Below are 18803 nucleotides of genomic sequence, written 5' to 3' on the forward strand. Positions count from 1 at the left end.
CCTCTGCAGCCTCCCCCACTTCCTCACACTGGGGCTAGAACAAGTGCCATGCAAACTTATGAACCCCAACATCCGCCCACTGCTTCTGGGATGCCATCTGCTTCTAAAAGCCTCAAGAGGACGATTCCCAGCCCTTGGGCTCCTGTCAGGAAAATCAAACAATTACCCCTCTTCTGACAGCAGCACATCAGTGGCTTGTTTCTTTCAGACCATATTCAACTCAGCTCCAGTTCTTAGTCCTCATGGTGATAAAGCTTTACCCATGAACTCACACTCTCATAAATTCAACCTGGTTTATTCCAAATATCACATAAATTAAACACATTTCCCATGAATATTGCAAATACACATGAAATGAACACTGCAATTTTTAAAAAAAGTTTTGGCTTTGTTTATGCAACAAGAAGTGCCAAATGTGGTTAGAACATGAACTTCTCTTGTATTTACTAGATACAAAAAGGTGCAGATTAATAATTTATATTTATACATATGTACACACTCCATTTCATTTCTAGCTTTAAAACAGTAAAAAATGGTTCAAGTTTATCTACATTAAACATACTCATTTACATCTGGTCAGAAGCCCCAGATAAGAGTTGATACAATCATTTCACAACTGCAAAATTAAGGCGCTACCAAAATACCAGTTCCACTAGTGTAAAATGTAACAGGAATAGAGTGTACAGCTTTCTATTTATCAATTTAAAAGTGGACTGGAGAACAAGGAAAAAGGAGCAGTAAGAAACATGACAAGTTCTACAGGTTAGAAGTACAAAGAGATCTTGATGACTATCAAATGAACATATTAAAATACAGTAGATAAAAGGCCTCAGTGGCAAACAATTAGTATGCTTCTGAAAGACAAAAAAGGTTAAAATATATATATATATAATTTTGTAGCTTGAAATTTTACAGGTGAACAACAGGTGTAGAGGTAGAGGGATTTTTTTTTTCTTTTTGGCCTCTTTATGATGTATAAAGAAGGGCCACATTCACCACAGTGAAAAGACTCATCATATATCCCAGCATCCTTGCTTGGACAGCAAGCAAGAAAAGTGTAATGAGCTAGAAAGGCAACAAATCCTGTCTATCTCTTCCAGGAGCTCAGCTCCAATGCTTCCACATGTACCTTGGCAACAAGTTACACACCTAAGCACAGACTGGCTGTAACGTGGACATTTCCTCTAGAGAGCAACGAGACAGCTTTTCCCATGAGGTACTACTGGATGCTGCAGATATTATATGGCAGAGGTGATTTGGTAAAAATGAAGCTGGTACTTCCCCTTAAAAAGCAAGTACCACAGGGCAGTGGTGATTTTATCTATTTATTAAAGCTTTGCTATTTGATCAGCATTCAATGTTTTGGAAGAAATGTCAGCTTTGGGCTGCTAATATTATTATTTGCATCCATCCACAGACAATTCCTTTGTTGTTATCATTTGTCCAAAACATCAGTCACTGAAATATTCACAAACTGCTTTAAACCTTGACTAAAAAAAAATCCCTCTACAGTTCAGCTTTCTTTTCAATAACAATCACTCTGTTAACTATGCAGGCCTTCATGAATACAGTAATGTCACTTCCCATGTAGAATGTCTTTACACATTACAAAACAGCAGTAAACAACCTCTCATTTCATAGGGTTTTCTGTCAGAAGTACCTCAAAAGTAGGTATCTTGAAAAAAATCACTTTTGCAGAGAAGAATATTAACATTAACATTTACTGAGGCAAAGCCAAGAAGACACTAACTAGCACCTTGATTTTTTTTTTTCTTAAATGCACTCCTATCTGTAAAATTAAGCACATACAAGATCAGGGACCAGCAATATACAAACATCATCAGCATCCTCTTCCAGCTAAACTAGTAATACTCAAAACTAGGCCAGACACACAAACAAGCAAGATGAATGAGTCTTGAAGAAATACACAGCATGGAAAGGAATGGGAAGAACAGGAAGCTGAACAGAAAGGATTGCGAGATCAAATACAGTCCATCTTCTGGTCCGAGAATTAGTTTGTGAAATCACCCTTCAGTAGCTCAGCTGACAGTCGGCTGAAGACCTACTGACTTCTGACATTTCCTCCCAACAAATACAACAATTCCTTTATACTTCAGTGAATTCCTCTTCACTGTCTTCAGATCCTGGAGGAAATGCATTCAACTTGAATTTTGAGTATTTTGGTGGTGGTAGCAGAACTTGCAGAAGGCTACTGTAGAGGTTATGACATCATTGCTTGTACATTATGCACTTCACAATTGAGAGAATACACTTACAGACTACTTAAATAGAAAAGGCGTGTTCAAGGTAGAGGCAGTTACAGTACATTCAGGGTATGTTACAGAAACCATTTGTGGTAGCCGTTTGTTGAAAGGAAAAAAAAATGGATTTTTGTTTCCCAGACCACAGAGGTTATAACTATAATACCCAAAGAGAGTAGGTAATATATTCCAATCACTGCATTTTAATGCAGTCTTCTTCCAGAATTCATGTACAAAGTGGAAAAAAAAAAGTTTAAATACCTCTTCATTGACAAATAAGGAGAAAAGAACTAAAAAAGAAACCAGGCACTTTGACCATTTAGGTAAGCAGCCATTTCTTCTTACCAGACTTCTGCACATGAACAAGTCTTTACATTGGTCTTGCTATGCTTGCAGCACATGGAGATTCAAGTCAACTTTTTTTCCCTGTTGGTATTATCAGTTCTAGTTATAGGAAACTGTGCCAATTGAATTGGTAACACTGAGTTATTTCATTGGCAGTTGAGCATATGTTGATCATTTGACTGACAAGCGATCAATTTAATAGCTATCAAAGTTAGATATTAACAAAACAATACATAAAAAATAATCAAAGAGACAAATGAAGATTAACACCTGACTGAAGCTTGCATTGAGACTTGCCTTTATAGGTTCTGTTTGTGACTCCTTTCACGGTGTTACTGTGGACTGATTTCCATCACATACAGCAACTGGTACTAAACTACAATACTTCCGGGTTTGAAACACGTTCAGTAGAGACCACCCCAATGTAACCAGAGGTTGGCATGACACTGCAGGAAGGAGGGAGACGGAAACCTCCCCACCTTTCATCCTCGCTGGTTGTACTCGTAGAGCAGGCGTTCAGAGTAAATGCAGCATGCCTCCCTTGTACTTAGGGTGAAATCACTATTTCACAGCAGTGTTTATCATACTTTAGTGAGCGGCTTGGTTTGAATTTAACAGTAAGACTGGCTAGGATCACTTTGGGTTTTCTCTTCAAAGAAACCAAAGTATATATTTCCAAACATTTTGTATATACTTATTCTGCTACAACATGTAAATCACAAAGGAGGGATTACCTAAGGCTACCAAATAGTGTGCTTATTCAGTAGCTATTATTCTTTCTGATATACATCCTCAGATGCCTTGACTATAAACGGCTTAACCTGTTTTTTCCTCAGACTGTTATTTGCTGAAGAGAGAGAGGGAGATATGGAGTATGACAGACTGCCTTCCAATTCACTAACAGAGTACTGTTGGTTATAGTCCTTGTGCATACTTCTGCTGGGCAGTGTAACTCCTCTTCTGTTCACTACCTTCAAGAAAGTCTAGGAAACACCTCTTCAATCCACTGTCCAGTTTCCTCTTCCTACTGAGTGAAAATCCACATCACATGCAGGCCAATGGCGCTACTCTAGTACTTGACTCTCTTGGCTAGAAACATCAATTCTATCTAAGTACTTTGAAGCAACTATCCACATCCATCAGCTACATTCTAAATGTAGCACAGCTCTGTAGAGGCTCGGTTTTCACCAGGACAACAGGAGAATGTGCAAGGTTTGGTGAATACCAGATAACAAACTGATGCAATCGATGGATGCAGGACGCAGTCAGAAAGGGCTGTTCCTTTTTGAAAGAATCTTAAAAAAATACAAAAAACAACCCCTCCCCTTTGCCCTCCCCCAGAACAACCTGTCATGAGATGTTTTTGGTGCCCACTCACAACACAAGTCCATGTTATCTGGGTCTTTTGCGAGTCACAAATATCAATACGCGCCTGATGGCGATTAGACGATCTTTCAGGGAGGTCATAGCCAATATAGCCAGCTGAGCTCTGTTTTCCAGAGGCAACACTGCCAAGAGCCACCAGTACCAGGCAGGACCACTGGGGTTGCTCTGCAGAAGGATGGAAAAATATGCAGTTATGTATTCACCAGCCCAGCCCCATGAAGAACATCATCTTCCTTCTCACCTTCTGTTTGCTAAGGAAGTCACCACAAAACAAGCAACAACTGAACACTTAATTGCAGGTGTTCTCTTTATGTGTATACACCATTAAGACTTATCTCTTCAGCTCCCAAATTACAAAGGTATATTGTTTACCATGCCTCATGCCAACCCACCAAAACTGGGCAAATAAGAGTCTAGCATGTACAAAACCACAGCAAAAAATCTGTCAGAAAACAGTCTAGTGTTAAAATTCTGTGTAGAATAAGGCTGCACAAGTAGGCAGGTTTTATTACCTGTGGCTCTGGTTCTTTTCCTGGCATAGATCCAAAATGATTGAGAATTTGCGCTTTCATATTGTCTTTGAGAGAAGTGAACCAGGCAACAGCTTGATCATAGACTGAATCATGAAGGCGAACAAGTTCTTCATATTCTGGTCCTTCAACCTTATTGTTAAAAGAAGGGAGATGGAACAAAACAGGTTTGATACCGTGGAGTCCACATGCTTCCCCAGAAGCAAACGAAGCAAAATAATGCAGTGACTACAGCTGCTCAAATGTCCTTATCTAAACCAACTGTGCCTAAGTCTCATATTTCAAACCTGTGATGCTGGAGCCTTTTCACCCTCCTCTAGGTGTTCCTAAGTGATATTTCTTGGAGCAGTAACTGCCTCACTAGTATCCATTCCTAAATGCTGCCATACTAGAGGAATATGCTCTCTAATCCTGAACATGTTTATCATCTCAAACCCACAATCTTGAGCCCCTGTCACAGAATGACCTCTGGACAGTGGTACATCACCTGGCAAAACAAAACAAACACTACTGCCACTGAGCACAGAGACGGGGAGGCAGGTGGGTGCTACAGCACTTGAGAGACCAGCACTATTTTATAGAAGTGTTAAGGCCATGGTAGGACAGTCAAGGAGAAGGAGGAGGGTAGACACCCGAGCAGGCAGGAAGCAGGGAAAGTGATCCTTTCCCAATACCAGGAACAGCCATGAAGAAACACCCTCACTGAAGCAGAGTGTTTTAATTGCACAGGCCTACTATTAGCTATTGGGAGGGGGAAGCATAAGCAAAAACCACTACAAATTAATGATTTGTGGGGTTTTTTGGGGGGGTTTGATTCTGGATTTTTGTTTGGGGTTGTTCGGGATTTTTTCCCCTTTAACATGTGCACATCACATAGGTGATTTCACCTATGCTACTCACTCAGATACACATTTGATCTAGCTGCTCTGGATGCCCTTCACAATTAAGGAGAAGCAGTTCTAGAGAGCAGTTAATCTCAACTTAAGGTAAGTATCTAGGAGCATATAAAACAGCTATCTTTGGACTGAGATTTTTGACCATCAGACATCATGGATGTAGGGCACTGAACAGACACCAGCCTCCGATGTGAGACAAGGTAAATCTCACTCTAATTATGAAGAGGTGGATCTCTGGCACCATCTATAAACAATGCCTGTACACCTGAGTTTCACTACTCTTCACCAGGGATTTAAACAGAGCACAGCCCTCACTCTGAGCCAACTGCCTATTCCAGCCTTTCACAGCCAAGGGCACCTCCAGGAGCTCAACCTTTCATGCCCTAGCAAACAACTGCATCACTGTGCACAGGTTAGAAAAGCACTGCTAAGGCTTTACAGACTTTCACTTCAACTGTGAGAGTGTGCTAGAGCTTTATAACCAAACTGACTTCATCACCTGGCAGGAGATTACTGCTAAACTCAATGTTAACAGCTACCGAGGTTTTAGAGACAGGTCTAAAGATGATCCAGAAAGCATGGCCAAAAATTCAGCCTTTGGCCAACACCCATCACAAACACCTGCTTGATGCAGGCTTGCTAAGAGGACTTGTTTTTAAAAGCTACTCACCTCTCTGCATTTCTCTGCTCTCAGTCAGCTCTAATGGATGCTTGTACAGGGCATGGTTAACTACATGTCCCTAAGAACTCATTTTAAGAGCAGACTCCCACATTTATTTGAGGACCTGTTCTGTAAATGAGAACTTGGAGGACATATGAAGTGTGCCAACTGTCTGTTCAGTGCAAGAGAACAGTCAGTTCTCTACCAACAGGAGCATGTGCTTTTTAGAAGGCTTTAAATTCTGCACCAGTTTTAAAATGTTACTCTGACCTCACCTACACACCATGACCTCAACATCCTAGAAGCGTCTTTGAGATCCATGAAAGGAGTGTAACATTTTAGGCAGAGATAATTATAAGGGAAGAAAGGAAGAAAGGGAAAGAAGATACAAAGTTTGTTCCATGGTTTTTAAAACAGAGCTTTAGTGTATTTGTAATGATATTGGCTTAAAAATAATGCACAGCTAGCTTGAAATGCAACAAGGAAAGGCTATTTAAGTGAATCCAGCAATACATGGGTATGAATAACTTTGCACCATAGATCACCTTTTTATCTTCAAGATACTCGATGTTTGCTGTGTTATATCCATCTCGCTGGCCATGGCTTAAGACCCTAAAACGACGGACACCAACTGTATCAACAACTGAGCGTCCATCAGGAAAAAACTTTACGTCCCTGATCTCTAATATACAGCCATGATCTGCAAATCTGAAATGACAGAAGGGCATAAAAGTGGAAGTCATCAACAAGTGTTTATAGAAGACATCAGGACAAATACCGGGCCTAATTCACCATTTTTTATTTGAAAGAGGATTCTGCTTTGGTGACAATACATTTCTGCTTATTCACATAAGCCACACAACCCCCACCCTTTCTGCCTTCCCTCAGAGGACCTGAGCAGCAGCATTTTCAGGGCAGGTTTGTGGGGTGGGAGGGTTGAAAAGGGACAGGAAACTATATGAGGCATGTATCATGCTGGGAGTTGCCAGTTGTTGGTGGCAAATTCATCTGGTTTGCAAAGAAAACAAGATGGGTAAAGATACTGTAAGGAAGTACAGAAACTGAAGAACAAATGCATGGCTGTGAGAGCTATCCCCCTACTCCAGGGTGTAAGTAGAAGATTGCAGGCTTTAGAAGAAAAAGTTTTTCTATACAACAAGTATTTTCTTTCTTGCATTTGTTTCCTTTAAAAAAAAAAAAGTCAAATCAAACCCAAAATATCCTCTTCACAAAAGCACATTTGTATGTACCATATTTAGAGGCACAGGTTTTAATCACACCCTAGAAACAAGCACACAAGAAACTTTTACTTCATCAAGCTTACTTAACTATATCTTTGTGGTGCAGTGATTTCACTAGAGAGGCTGATTGCACAATAACTCTTCACCACAATACTTTTGCAGGTCTACACCTCAGCCTACTGTTAGGCAGGAGAAAGCACTGTATCTAGTCTCATCTCAAGATACCAAAACCTGCAGGGTCTGATAAATTCTTTATCATGGAAATGCTGGTGATACTAGGGCTTGGCCATTTCTTACAGCGGAGTGAAGAAGAAATGACTCCTGTTTCTGTTCCACCAGAAATCATGGGTTTGGGAGAGGTGGGGGGAGGCTCACCACTGTGAACAACTGTTCTCTCCCAGCCAGGTTACAGGAAAAAAATCAGGAAGAGCAGGAGGAGCAGAGCTGAGCATGGCTAAGTCCTGGTGCTCTACCAGTAGGACCAATTTAAAAAAAGCAAGTCTGTTAGTCTATTATAGTAATATTATACTATACACTATTTAAACAGCTACATAAAAATTGTTTTTAATTAATGATTTTAGTGACATTCATATTGGATTTAGAAATTAATATAGAAGTGATGATTTTTTCTTTTTTGTTCTTAGAGAAGTTACTTTTGTGTAGACAGGGCCCTGAATCAGAGAGACAAGCACCTGGAGACAGGCCTAAAATGTGCTGACAACATTAAGAGCTTACATTCTTTTACCCATTATAATTTAAAATGGAGAAATAAAACAGAGGAAGGTAATGAACTAAACATGCTTTGTCACTTTGTTTTTCAAGGGAGGTATGTATCCATGTCTCAGAAGATGAGGCAAAACAAGTTTCCCCGCTTCTTGTATTCCCAAGTTGATTTCGCAATGTTGAATAAACAGAAGAACATCTTTACTTGTGTAAGAAGCTGGAACAGCCTGCCAGGTGTCTGCAGATGAAGGTTTCCTGTGTTTCAGGGTTTAAGTTATCATGCTCAAAAAGTTTAATTATTTTAGTAATTCAAAACAGACAGGACATAGAAATCTAACCATACTGAATCTAACTTCATGATATTATCTAACATCAATTACTGTGTTTTGGGGATTGTAACACCTTGGTCCTCTGTATTATTATACCTGATTCCAAATAAGTTTAGCTCTTCCACAAGCCTGCAGAGATTTAAGGAGAGTTATCACTGAAGTCCTAGGGCAATTCTGTCCTCACTCTCACAAGTATTCACTTTCAGAAAATTGGTAATAGGCCTGAAAGGGACTGTGGAGCATCAGCTGCTGCTGGAGTCTGAGCTCCACTGAGTGCAGTACTGACAGCATGCCAAATGGCATTGCAGCACAGCCACAGCAGACTGGAAGCTCCAGCACCTCCTGTGTTTTTACAGCTACCTTACTGTCCAGCCTGGGAGAAAAATAAAATTTCCCCCCCACGAGAAGCATGGAGTGGACAAGGAAAGGCTGCCAAACCTCAGTAATGACTGCCCTCCTCTCAGCTCCAGTGATAATCACATACAAAAATGCTGCTCCTGAGGATGCCTGTCTAATGTGCTCTTAAAAATTCCCATGTTTGTCATCCATTCTACAGCCTGCCAATGTAGATTCTGAAGTCAGCAACTACTGCATGTCATAAGGCAGATGTCCCAAAATCACCTCATGCTCCTCCCATGAGTATGGTCTCGAAACCCCATTATCTGTGAAATGCTTAAACTTGAAGGCTTTTGTAGAATCAGAGAACAGTTTTGTGTTGAAAGGGACCTTCAATCTAGTCAGTCTCTGCATAAGGAGTTGGAAACACATCCGTGTCAGAATTCACAAAAATGCATGAAAGGTATGATCATATAGAAAAGACAACGTAACCCACTCACTGCAGATAGTTTAGACATTGCAACACAGCAGTAAAGACAAACATTCAAATTCAACATTCAGCAGCAAAACACACTTCTCAGCCAAGGGTATACTTTGTCTCATTACAATGATACCACTCTCTCAGGAAAGCTATGGGAGGTCTGGATGTTTTGCCTTATTTTTGTTTTGTCATTTTGGTTTTTTTTAGCTGAGTAGACAGAGGGGGAACCTTACTCAGACAGTCAGTTTTCATTGGAACAAACAGGCCAGCAAGCTTTCCAAACACACAGCCAATTAAATGCTATTTTTGGAGCCTGTAGTAGCAGGATGAGTTGCATTCTTGCTATTATCCAACAGGGGAGTAATAAAAGTACATCTTTGTGCGAAAAGGAAAATTTGAAGTTCAAAACTAAGAAGTAAGCAACTTTAGTATTGGTTCATACAGGACTGGAAGGAATCACAGTGGTTTGAGGAGACAAGTATACTGTGCTGCAGTATTCCATTAGCTCACAGCAGCCTTTGCAATAACAGGACAGTCTGAGCTCATCTCCTTACCCTTTTAATTCATCAGCTAAGCACATGCCAAACTGCTTGGTACCAGTTTCCATGCATCTTCTTATCATTAGGCGATAACGAGGTTCAAAGACATGGAGTGGACAAGGGATGGTAGGAAAGGCCATGGTACATACGAAGATGGGAACATCTTTATTCAAACTGTAAGAAAATTGTTTAAAAAAAAAAAAATCACCTTTTTTTCTGGTTGCTGCTATATTCAGCATATATCCTTAATACAAGACAAATGGCTTCCTTAGACTGAGTCTTTGTAAATGCTTATCTCTTTGAGGCTTGCCATTTTCACAAGACAAACAATATTTCAGGACTCTTTTCCTTAATACATTAAATAAACAATCCCTCTGACCTACTTCCATAAAGGAAAAAAGTCAAGAAATAGCCAATTTTATAAAAACATGCATTGTGATACATTTTAGATATACATGGCAAGATTTTGGTGACAATTTTTCACAGTAACAAAGTACTTAAGAAACAGCCATGTTCAAAGCAAGATGGCAGAGAATCCCCAAACTCAGTAAAACCCTTTGATTTCAAAGCCCATTAATCCAGTTCATTTTTTTCAGGATTAACTGCATATTTTGCTTCACTTTTTATCTGAGTTATAGCACAACATTCACAAGTCAGTGACAAAACTGGATCCCTGAACTTCTTCTGACCTGAAACATGACCCATGGATTATTTGAATTCTACTCTCAGAAAACCCCACTATAACTTCTAAAGCTATTATGTTGTTTCAGAGGAAAAAGTAATTATCTTTATTTTAAGAATACTGTTGTGCTGCTCCACCATCCAAGCACATTGTCACTTGTTTATCTGCAACATACATGTCAAATATACAAAAACATCTGGCAATGTATTACAAATCCATTCTTTTGGTGCATTTTCGTAAGCAAATTAATCATCTTCAGTAATTTAGATTGAAAAATACATTTTTGTAACAGCTGTCAGTAGTATAAAGAGAGCCTACTTTGACAATTCCTTCATTTCTTCCTCATAAACTTTCTTCCTTTCAGATAATTCCTCTGGCAAGTAATGGACTATCAGCTCTTCTGTAAGGACGGTCTTCTTGTAAGTTCTGCTTGCCAGAAACTACAAGGAAGAGTCAACTCTTAAATCTGGTATCAAGAAGACAAGCAACATCTCTTTCTCCCAGCCCATTCTTCCCTGAGGCCAAAGTGCACATCAGTTAGGACTGTACAGATTTCTCACCCTTTTCAGCCTCCAGGCACCAAAACTTCCACTTCAGCCTAGGTGGTTCACCCCACTGTTCTTTAACCTCAAATCCTTTTTTGACAGAAGTTGTACTACCAGGAAGAAAAAGGTAGTCCATCCTCCACTTTTGCAAAGATACATCTTTTTCACCTACAGTTGTCAGCTTACTGCCAAGAAGTGCTATGTATGGGATACCTTACCAGCTGCTGACAAGTGTTCACCAAGGAGCAACCATTCCTCATACACCACAGTTTCCACACAAACTGGAAATCTGGTAAACACGGCTATGGCTGGATGACCCTAGGCATGAGCCTGATGTGAAACTGGAAGCCTCCATTTCTTAAAGAACCAGCAAAACCAGTTGTATTCCAATGAATGCCAAATACATCCTTGAGTAAATGAAGTCTGTGCATAGCTTCATGCTGTCAGTACAGCCTTGTTCCGGTTTCACAGAATCACAGAAGTTTAGGTTCGAAAGGACCTTTAAATTCATCTAGTCCAACCCCTTCAAGTGAGCAGGGACACCTTCAAACGGACCAGATTGCTCAGAGCCCCCCATCCAGTACGACCTTTAATGCTCCCAGTGAAGGAAAACCTGCAAACTCCCTGGGCAACCTCTTCCAGTGTTTCATCACCCTCATGGTAAAGAATGTCTTACTTACATCTAATCTCTTCAAATCAACTTTCTTTCACTTTAAAAGCTTTGACCTTCTTCTATAATGCCTGTCCCTATCTTTTTTATAAACTCCCTTGAAATACTGTAAGGCTGAGATCAGGTCTTCCCAGAGCCTTCTCCTCACCAGGCTGAACAACCACAACTCTCAGCCTTTCTTCATAGGAGAGGTGCTCCAGTCCCAGACCATGTCCATGCCCTTCCTCTGGATTTGCTCCCCCATGCTGGGGACCCCAGAGCTGGATGCAACACTGCAGGTGGGGTCTCACCAGAGAGTAGAGGGGCAGAACTACCTCCCTCACCCTACTGCCCACACTGCTTTGGATGCAGCTCACAGGCAGAGCACAGAAAATCTCCACATGAATGTTTTCATAAGAACACATGTTTGTGTAGTTTTGTTAATTGGGGCAAGGACATACTTACTTCTGACAACTTTTCCTTGCAGAGTGGGCAAAGTGGATTATGGTCAAGGCAACGCTCAAGGCATTTGAGGCAAAAGGTGTGTCCACAGGGTGTGGTAACAGGTTCGTAGAACAACCTTAACATGAAAACATGGAACAGAAAAGCTAAGCTGCCAACAAAAGCAATTCCCAATGTGTGGAGAGGAGGGACTAGTCCTAGCTCTTTCTTTTCTGCTTTTGTATGAAGCATAGGTGACAGCATTACCCAAGGATTCTAAAAAGGTTTTCATTTTTACAAGTGGTAAACAATGGAGAAGCACATACATAATGGAGAAAACCACATCTGTAAAGATTTACCAGATGTAAGGTTCAGCAAAAAGCAACAGAGTAATGATTTAGACATTCTCTGGCAGGTTTCTCTTCTTAGAACTTTTTTCAGAAGCTAGAGAGGCTTTGTTATGTTAATGCCAGGTCAACACAGTCATACCTCATGCAGAGGGAACACTCAAAGTCTGACGCATCCACCAGAGTTGTTGGTATTTCACTTGAAGTGTCAGTAGTGTTTTCAGGTAAAACATCTCCATCTAAGTAGTCAAGAAGATTATTACAGTAAAGATGTAAGCATTACTGGATTTTCCAATGTTCTTTACATTGTTGACTTTTCCATAAAAAACCTGATTCACATCTTTTCTTTTTTGAAGTTTTGTTCCTAACAAACACACTTCCCATCTAAGTTTCATATTTTTTGGCAGGAGATCCTTTGGAGAGCAGAGGATGATGTCTGTGGCCAGAGACTACACTTCAGAGCTGAACACCCATTATTTATTTCTCCAAAAATGATTGTGTTGTGGGTTCTTCTAGACTAGTTTTAAAATATTCTGCTATTGCTTTCCCACCACCCCCACATCAGTCAGGCCAGATGTTTTCAAGTACATTAAGTCCAGAATTTAATTTGTTTACACACAGTCAAAATATTTCATCACTGTTTATTATAGATTTCTCAGCAGGGGTAATTTTTCTTACAAATATAAAAAGGCTTACTTTTTTTTAGACTAGGCTGTAGTGGAAATCCCAAAAATTTCAGACAGCTTAAAAGTTAAAAGGCCTACTGGAGCTGCATTAGCTAACACAGCTTTTACGAGGCTCAACAATCTGCAAACAGAGGCAACACACTTCACTTAAAATTCTACCCAGATTTATTCTTGGGGGTGGTTTCTATCTCTGGGTTAAACTCACTTTAAGGGTAAGCACTTCAAATTTCAGAGTAGCATAATTTAGGCTCAAAAGCTATCAGCTCCAGCTTCGTTGACATTTACACAAGTAAATTCTGCAACTTCTTTTACAATTTGCATCTTTGTGATGAGTTGCAACAGAGCCATGACTGCTGCCTCCACACGTTTTTTATTAACCAAATTCTTGACCGTTAAAAAGCTCTGCTTTTTATGTTGAGTTAAAACACCAGGATGCTTTGTTAAAGAGTAACTTATGCTCAGCATCTGGTTTATCTTGAGCACAGACAGGATAGGTGGCGTTTGGCCTACAAAGAAAAACAGTGCTATCTTTAACCTACATCTCATATGTTAGCATTTAGTAATTGCAAGGACCTGGCTGTTTTAATTCTGCAAATAGTAACATGGCACTGGGACCTAGCACAGACCAGATATTAGTGTTTATGGGTAAAACACGATCTCTGGCCTTCCCTGTGAAGATACAGGTGGGTCATATTTCACAATCTATTTACTGAGTCTGCAGTTCACAGGCAAGTACAGGGTTTTTTCCTCCACAGCAACGTGATCAGAAACTGGCCATATATTGATCTTTTGTAGAGGTTGAAGACAAACAGCTTGAAGACTTGTAGTATTTTCAGGCAGAAGTCAAATTCATCAAGGTTTTTGTTTGTTTTTTTTCCTTTAAGGGAAAAAATTCAGACCAGCACAGCAACATTTTCAGAGTCTACGTTAACCAATTATTACACTGCTCAGCGAAGTATTGCCTTCACCATTTTTAGCCCTGAGTACTAAAGCCACTCTGGAAGCCTTTGTTAGAAGCTTGAGAAGCATAAAAATTGTAAGCCCAGCTATCAAGTAACAGAAAACTAGACGGTGAGGGGCTTATTACCCTTTAAAAGGTTTCTTTGTTTGCTTGGAAAATTTCATGTAAAGTTGCGTGTGACCGTTTCTAATGCCAGTTAAAGATTAGTTTCCAAGCTTACTTTGTTTTTCAACCGTATAGAAAGACAATGAAATTCAGCTACAGCTAAGACCTAGAAAATGGAAATGGTACTACCAACAGAAGACTGTGAGTGGATTACACAGACCTTACATTGGAAATGGCCCATTTGACAAAGAAAAATACAGTTCCCAGTCAATGAACTTAAACTGCTCTGGAATAAGGTAAATAGGTTATTAGAGCAGACACAGACACATCAGAGAACAAAATATTATCCCAATTCCTGTAGGGAATATTTTACAGAATATTTACTCCCTATAAAAAGGGAGGAGTAAAAAAGTTTACAGTTTTTCAGTATGTGTAAGAGAAATCACTTTTCTAAGCTACAACACAAACCTTTTTTAAGAATCTTATTGGGGACATCCAAACTCTGCAAATCCCTTGTATCACTGGACAGCTTTCTTTTTAAGCCAACCCCAGGTAAACCGGAGAGAATAGCTCCCAAAGACTTCTTGTTGTCATCAAAGTAGAGATCCAAAACATGATGGGTAACAGAAGAATCAGTGTTTCTGAATACATCAGATTCCTGGGACGGGGTTTTTGTTAACCTGAACATAGTATCCTAAAAAAATAAGAACAGTTATATACAGCATGAGACAATTTTGGTTTGCTTTTACCTATTAGTTTCATCAGCAATAGATCAATGTTCCCACAAGGAGCCTAGCAATGGAGAAAGGTCTGTATCAAAGATCACTTCCAACTGCACGAAGTATGGCCATGTCTCTCTCTACAGCTCCTGTCTCTAGAAATTATGTCCCTGTCGTAAGTACAATCTGCAGTAGAAAAAACTACAAACACAACTGACTCCCCACATTGTTCTCTGAAGAAAAAGGCTCACTCTCTCATTTTCCTGAGAAAGTATATCCCAATAAGAGACCCAACAGCAATGGAGAGAACAAGCTTACCATGAAAGTAAGTGCCTGCATAGGTGCAGACAATGTCACACAGATCAGAAAGAACCATGTGTTATTTTTGGTATTTTTATGTGAAACACTTTTTGCTTTACCTTTGAGGACCCAGCAACAGAGTTATCTTCCACAGCTGACTGTGTGTTTATGCTACTCAGAAATGCAGGTTTCAATCTTGTATGGGATGTTCGACTAGAAAAAGGTGCTGTTAGACTATCATGCACATTTTCAAAGGCTGGGAAAAACATCTCACACATTATCTAGTTAATTAGAGAGAAAAAAAAAAGAAAAAGTAATAATTACAACATAGATATTTACGTTTGTGTGAACACAGATGCAAAAACTTCAGTTTCTAGATGCCAAGAAGCTTGCAACATCCAAGACATCCTGCATTCCCCAATGCCCATGGGAAAGCTGAATGGCAGTGCCCACCAGAACCACAATCTCATTCCAAGGTGCTCTTCTGGTGCCCACCTCCCTTACCAAAGGCTTCTGCTCCCCAAGAGCATCCAGGGCAGCAGTTTGTTGCATCCTTCTCCTGATCCTACCCATCTCCATTTTGACCCTGACTCCAGAATCTTCAGACCATACTCCCCCATCAAAAACAGAGATGTATTTAAACATTCTTTGTGTTCTACATCCATTTCTTCCATCCTCAAGCAGATTTAACCTCTAGCTTAAAGCTGTGTAGAACCTGTTCCCCCTCTCACCAGTCCCCACCAAGAATCTTGCCAAATCCTTGTCTCATTTTTATAAAAAGCTGCCTGTATGGATGGTCACAGAGAACCTGATGAAGGGCTGTTAGCACTTAATGTGTCTAATTTCCCATAAGGAACAAGATGCTACACAGACTGCAGGATTTTTCCAGGATGGGGTAGCACACAGTTTCCTCTTCTCAATCCTCTGCCACTTCCCACATAAAAGTCATTTTCTGATGGGTACTAAAATTAGCGGCCTCAAGCCTACGCAGTGGAATTTACAAATATATAATCCCTCTGGCTGAGGAATCGACCAAACCCAAGAGGTGCCTCACACAGCATAATGCTAAAAAGGTTTACTGGAGAATCTACTGAATCAAACTATCCTGTGGGTGTTTACCTGAAATACCATGAATTTTACTTGGCTGTGGGATTAAAAGCAGCACAACGGCCAAGTAGCCAGCAAATACATTTTATACCTTTTGGGCTTCTTTCTTCATTGAGCTCCATTCAGGATTTAAGGCAACACAATAAAGAAACTCCTTCAATGCTTCCTCAGTCCTTTCCAATCCAGAAAGAGCTTTTGCCTTCACATAATGACCCTGTTCACACAAAGGAAACATACAAATCTAGAGATTATTTCTGAAGTGGCTGCAAGACACCTGAAAACAAACCTGAAAGTTCAAGTCATTCTGCAGGTGAAGAATAAGATGCTTTTGGGCTAACAACCTCTTTGACATGTGACTGAAAGAAACTCAGTCCCATCTGGTGAAAAGAGATTCCCCAGGAACCCTCTGCTGCATTACCCCTAGCCAAAGGCACTGCTAATTTCCTGAGAATAAGAGCTGGGAATCAGGAGGAGTGTTTTTCCCCCCAGGGACAAAGTCTACTACACATCCCACTGTGCTTGGATACAACAGAGAACAGTTCCACATACCAGGACAAACCTAAAAAGCAATGCACTTGCACAGAAAAGGCACAGGGCACCCTGGAAGTGGTGACTGAGAGAGTTCATGATAGTCACTTCTCCTGGATGTCTTACAGAGATAATTTTTCACTTGTTTTATTTGGCCCAAAACCATCATGAATTTAGGGCAACGTACCAATGCTTGACCTGAAGCATTTTAGCCCACCATTCCACTCCCATGTTCTGGAGTAACACATCCAAAGACCAATAGGTCAGCAGCCAGCTTGAGAATAAATCCCACTTTTCTTGTTACTAGTAGCAAGAGAGGAATGCCTGGCCTCTGAACTTACCTGCAGATATCAAACTACAGTTCTAATCTGACCATGGAAATTACTTCCTTTACAATGAAAAGAAACTAAGTGTGCATATAAAAATTCCCTTCTTGCTTATTAGACAGAAGCGTGCTCTACAAGCGTGCACCCCTGACCCACACGAACATCTCTAGGCTGGACTGAAAATACAATTTTCATTCATGTAAGAGACTGGCTAGATAAGCAGATCCACTTTTCTTCCTTCATAAGAATGCTGAAAGATGCAGTATCACATAACCTTCCTGAGCAGGTAACTCCCTCATTCTTTCAATACTGCCATCCAAGCTTAGACCTGTTAAGATCTTTACCGTTCCATTGGTAGTGGAAGAGGGAGGCTTGTGCCAAAAGTAAGTAGCGAGTATTGCACAGGCCAGGTTAATTAACACAATTATCATTTGGTGACCTGTACAAGAAGTCTCAGTACACATTGATTCTCTCCAGGCAAAACACATTTTTCTCTTCCTCACTGCAGTAAGAAGAGAGATACTGTGAGGCCTGGCCCTGACCTTCTTACCTGGATACTAGCACAGCCTCCATATCACCTTTTACACACCTGCCATCACTGTCAGCACTACTGCACTGCACTGGGGAGCCTACAAGCTTGTTTGGACTCATCCTTGGGAGCCATAAGAGCAATGTCCTTATCCTCCTGAAAGGGAGGACTCAGCTGGGTTGCCCACAGATGAAGTACCTAAAGAGCCAACACCAGGAGTTAGGCCCAGGGACTGGAGGTCCCTATACTTCAGAGACTACTGCAGCCACCTTCCCTTTCCTATTTTCATATACACCTGACAAGCATCAGACTGAAGGGGAGATCCAAGCAGGACCATGAGCAGCAGGCAGGAGGGCACCTCTGTCTACCCTACATATAAAAACACAACTGGAAACTTCTCCATGTCTTACAGAGTCCAAGGATCCGGTTTTCATAGCAACTGAAAAGAAACCAACTTATCTATAGCTCCAACAACTACAGCATTGCAAGGAGTTTCACCAGTAACTCAGCAAGCCACGACATCTGTTATCAATAAGCCAAAAGTTACTCGTAGGTGAACACTTCCATCCTAGGAGCTACTCCCAGAATAAAGTTTAAAATTATGTTGGGTTTGGTTTTTTTTAACTACATGGCAAATGTTTGAGTTAATCTCTGCCACTGAATGAGATGCTGCAATACACAAAACAAAGCAGACATCCAGACTCCTGGAGAACACGGATTCTGAGACAGCGCAGCTTATGTTGACGTCCTCACAAACATGAAAGCACAAGTGAAGTACGTCTGAGACGCTGTTGGTTACACCATGATGACAAATTTCATTTTCAATTAACATTCTTCAGAGATGTGATTAATGAAACCTTTATCCGCCTACGACTGACACACATCACATTTCCATGGATTCAGGCAAACAGAAGACACTTCCAGAAAACATCTGAACGTGCCTAAGTAATTTTTCTCCCTCTGCATAGAAACACAGCCAACATCACCCAAGATGGAATTCCTGACTTGATGAGAAATTATCTGAGATAGAGAAACAAACTGGATGCAGGCGAAGATGAGCTGCCTTCCAAAACAAAAAGTTTTAACGGGTGACAGGACAGACAGCCCTCAGAGACAGTTACCTAACTTGCCAGAGAGTGTTTCAGTGTTC

General features: G+C 40.5%; 1 protein-coding gene across 1 annotated transcript in view; it reads right to left on the reverse strand.

The window, feature by feature from the left end:
- Window positions 1-279: 279 nt before the first annotated feature.
- LONRF2 (LON peptidase N-terminal domain and ring finger 2) overlaps window positions 280-18803 on the reverse strand; it is a 34000-nt gene continuing 15476 nt past the window's right edge. Inside the window, exons 3-12 of the mRNA XM_033051730.2 lie at window positions 16362-16484; window positions 15283-15444; window positions 14613-14838; window positions 12535-12631; window positions 12070-12184; window positions 10729-10850; window positions 9744-9902; window positions 6625-6787; window positions 4505-4654; window positions 280-4157 (exon numbers count right to left, since the gene is read on the reverse strand). Coding sequence (XP_032907621.1) covers window positions 3999-4157; window positions 4505-4654; window positions 6625-6787; window positions 9744-9902; window positions 10729-10850; window positions 12070-12184; window positions 12535-12631; window positions 14613-14838; window positions 15283-15444; window positions 16362-16484 — 1476 coding nt within the window. The 3' untranslated portion in view covers window positions 280-3998. The remainder of the gene's footprint in view (window positions 4158-4504; window positions 4655-6624; window positions 6788-9743; window positions 9903-10728; window positions 10851-12069; window positions 12185-12534; window positions 12632-14612; window positions 14839-15282; window positions 15445-16361; window positions 16485-18803) is intronic.

The sequence above is a fragment of the Catharus ustulatus genome, chromosome 2, assembly GCF_009819885.2.
Source record: "Catharus ustulatus isolate bCatUst1 chromosome 2, bCatUst1.pri.v2, whole genome shotgun sequence".
Taxonomy (NCBI): Eukaryota; Metazoa; Chordata; class Aves; order Passeriformes; family Turdidae; genus Catharus; species Catharus ustulatus.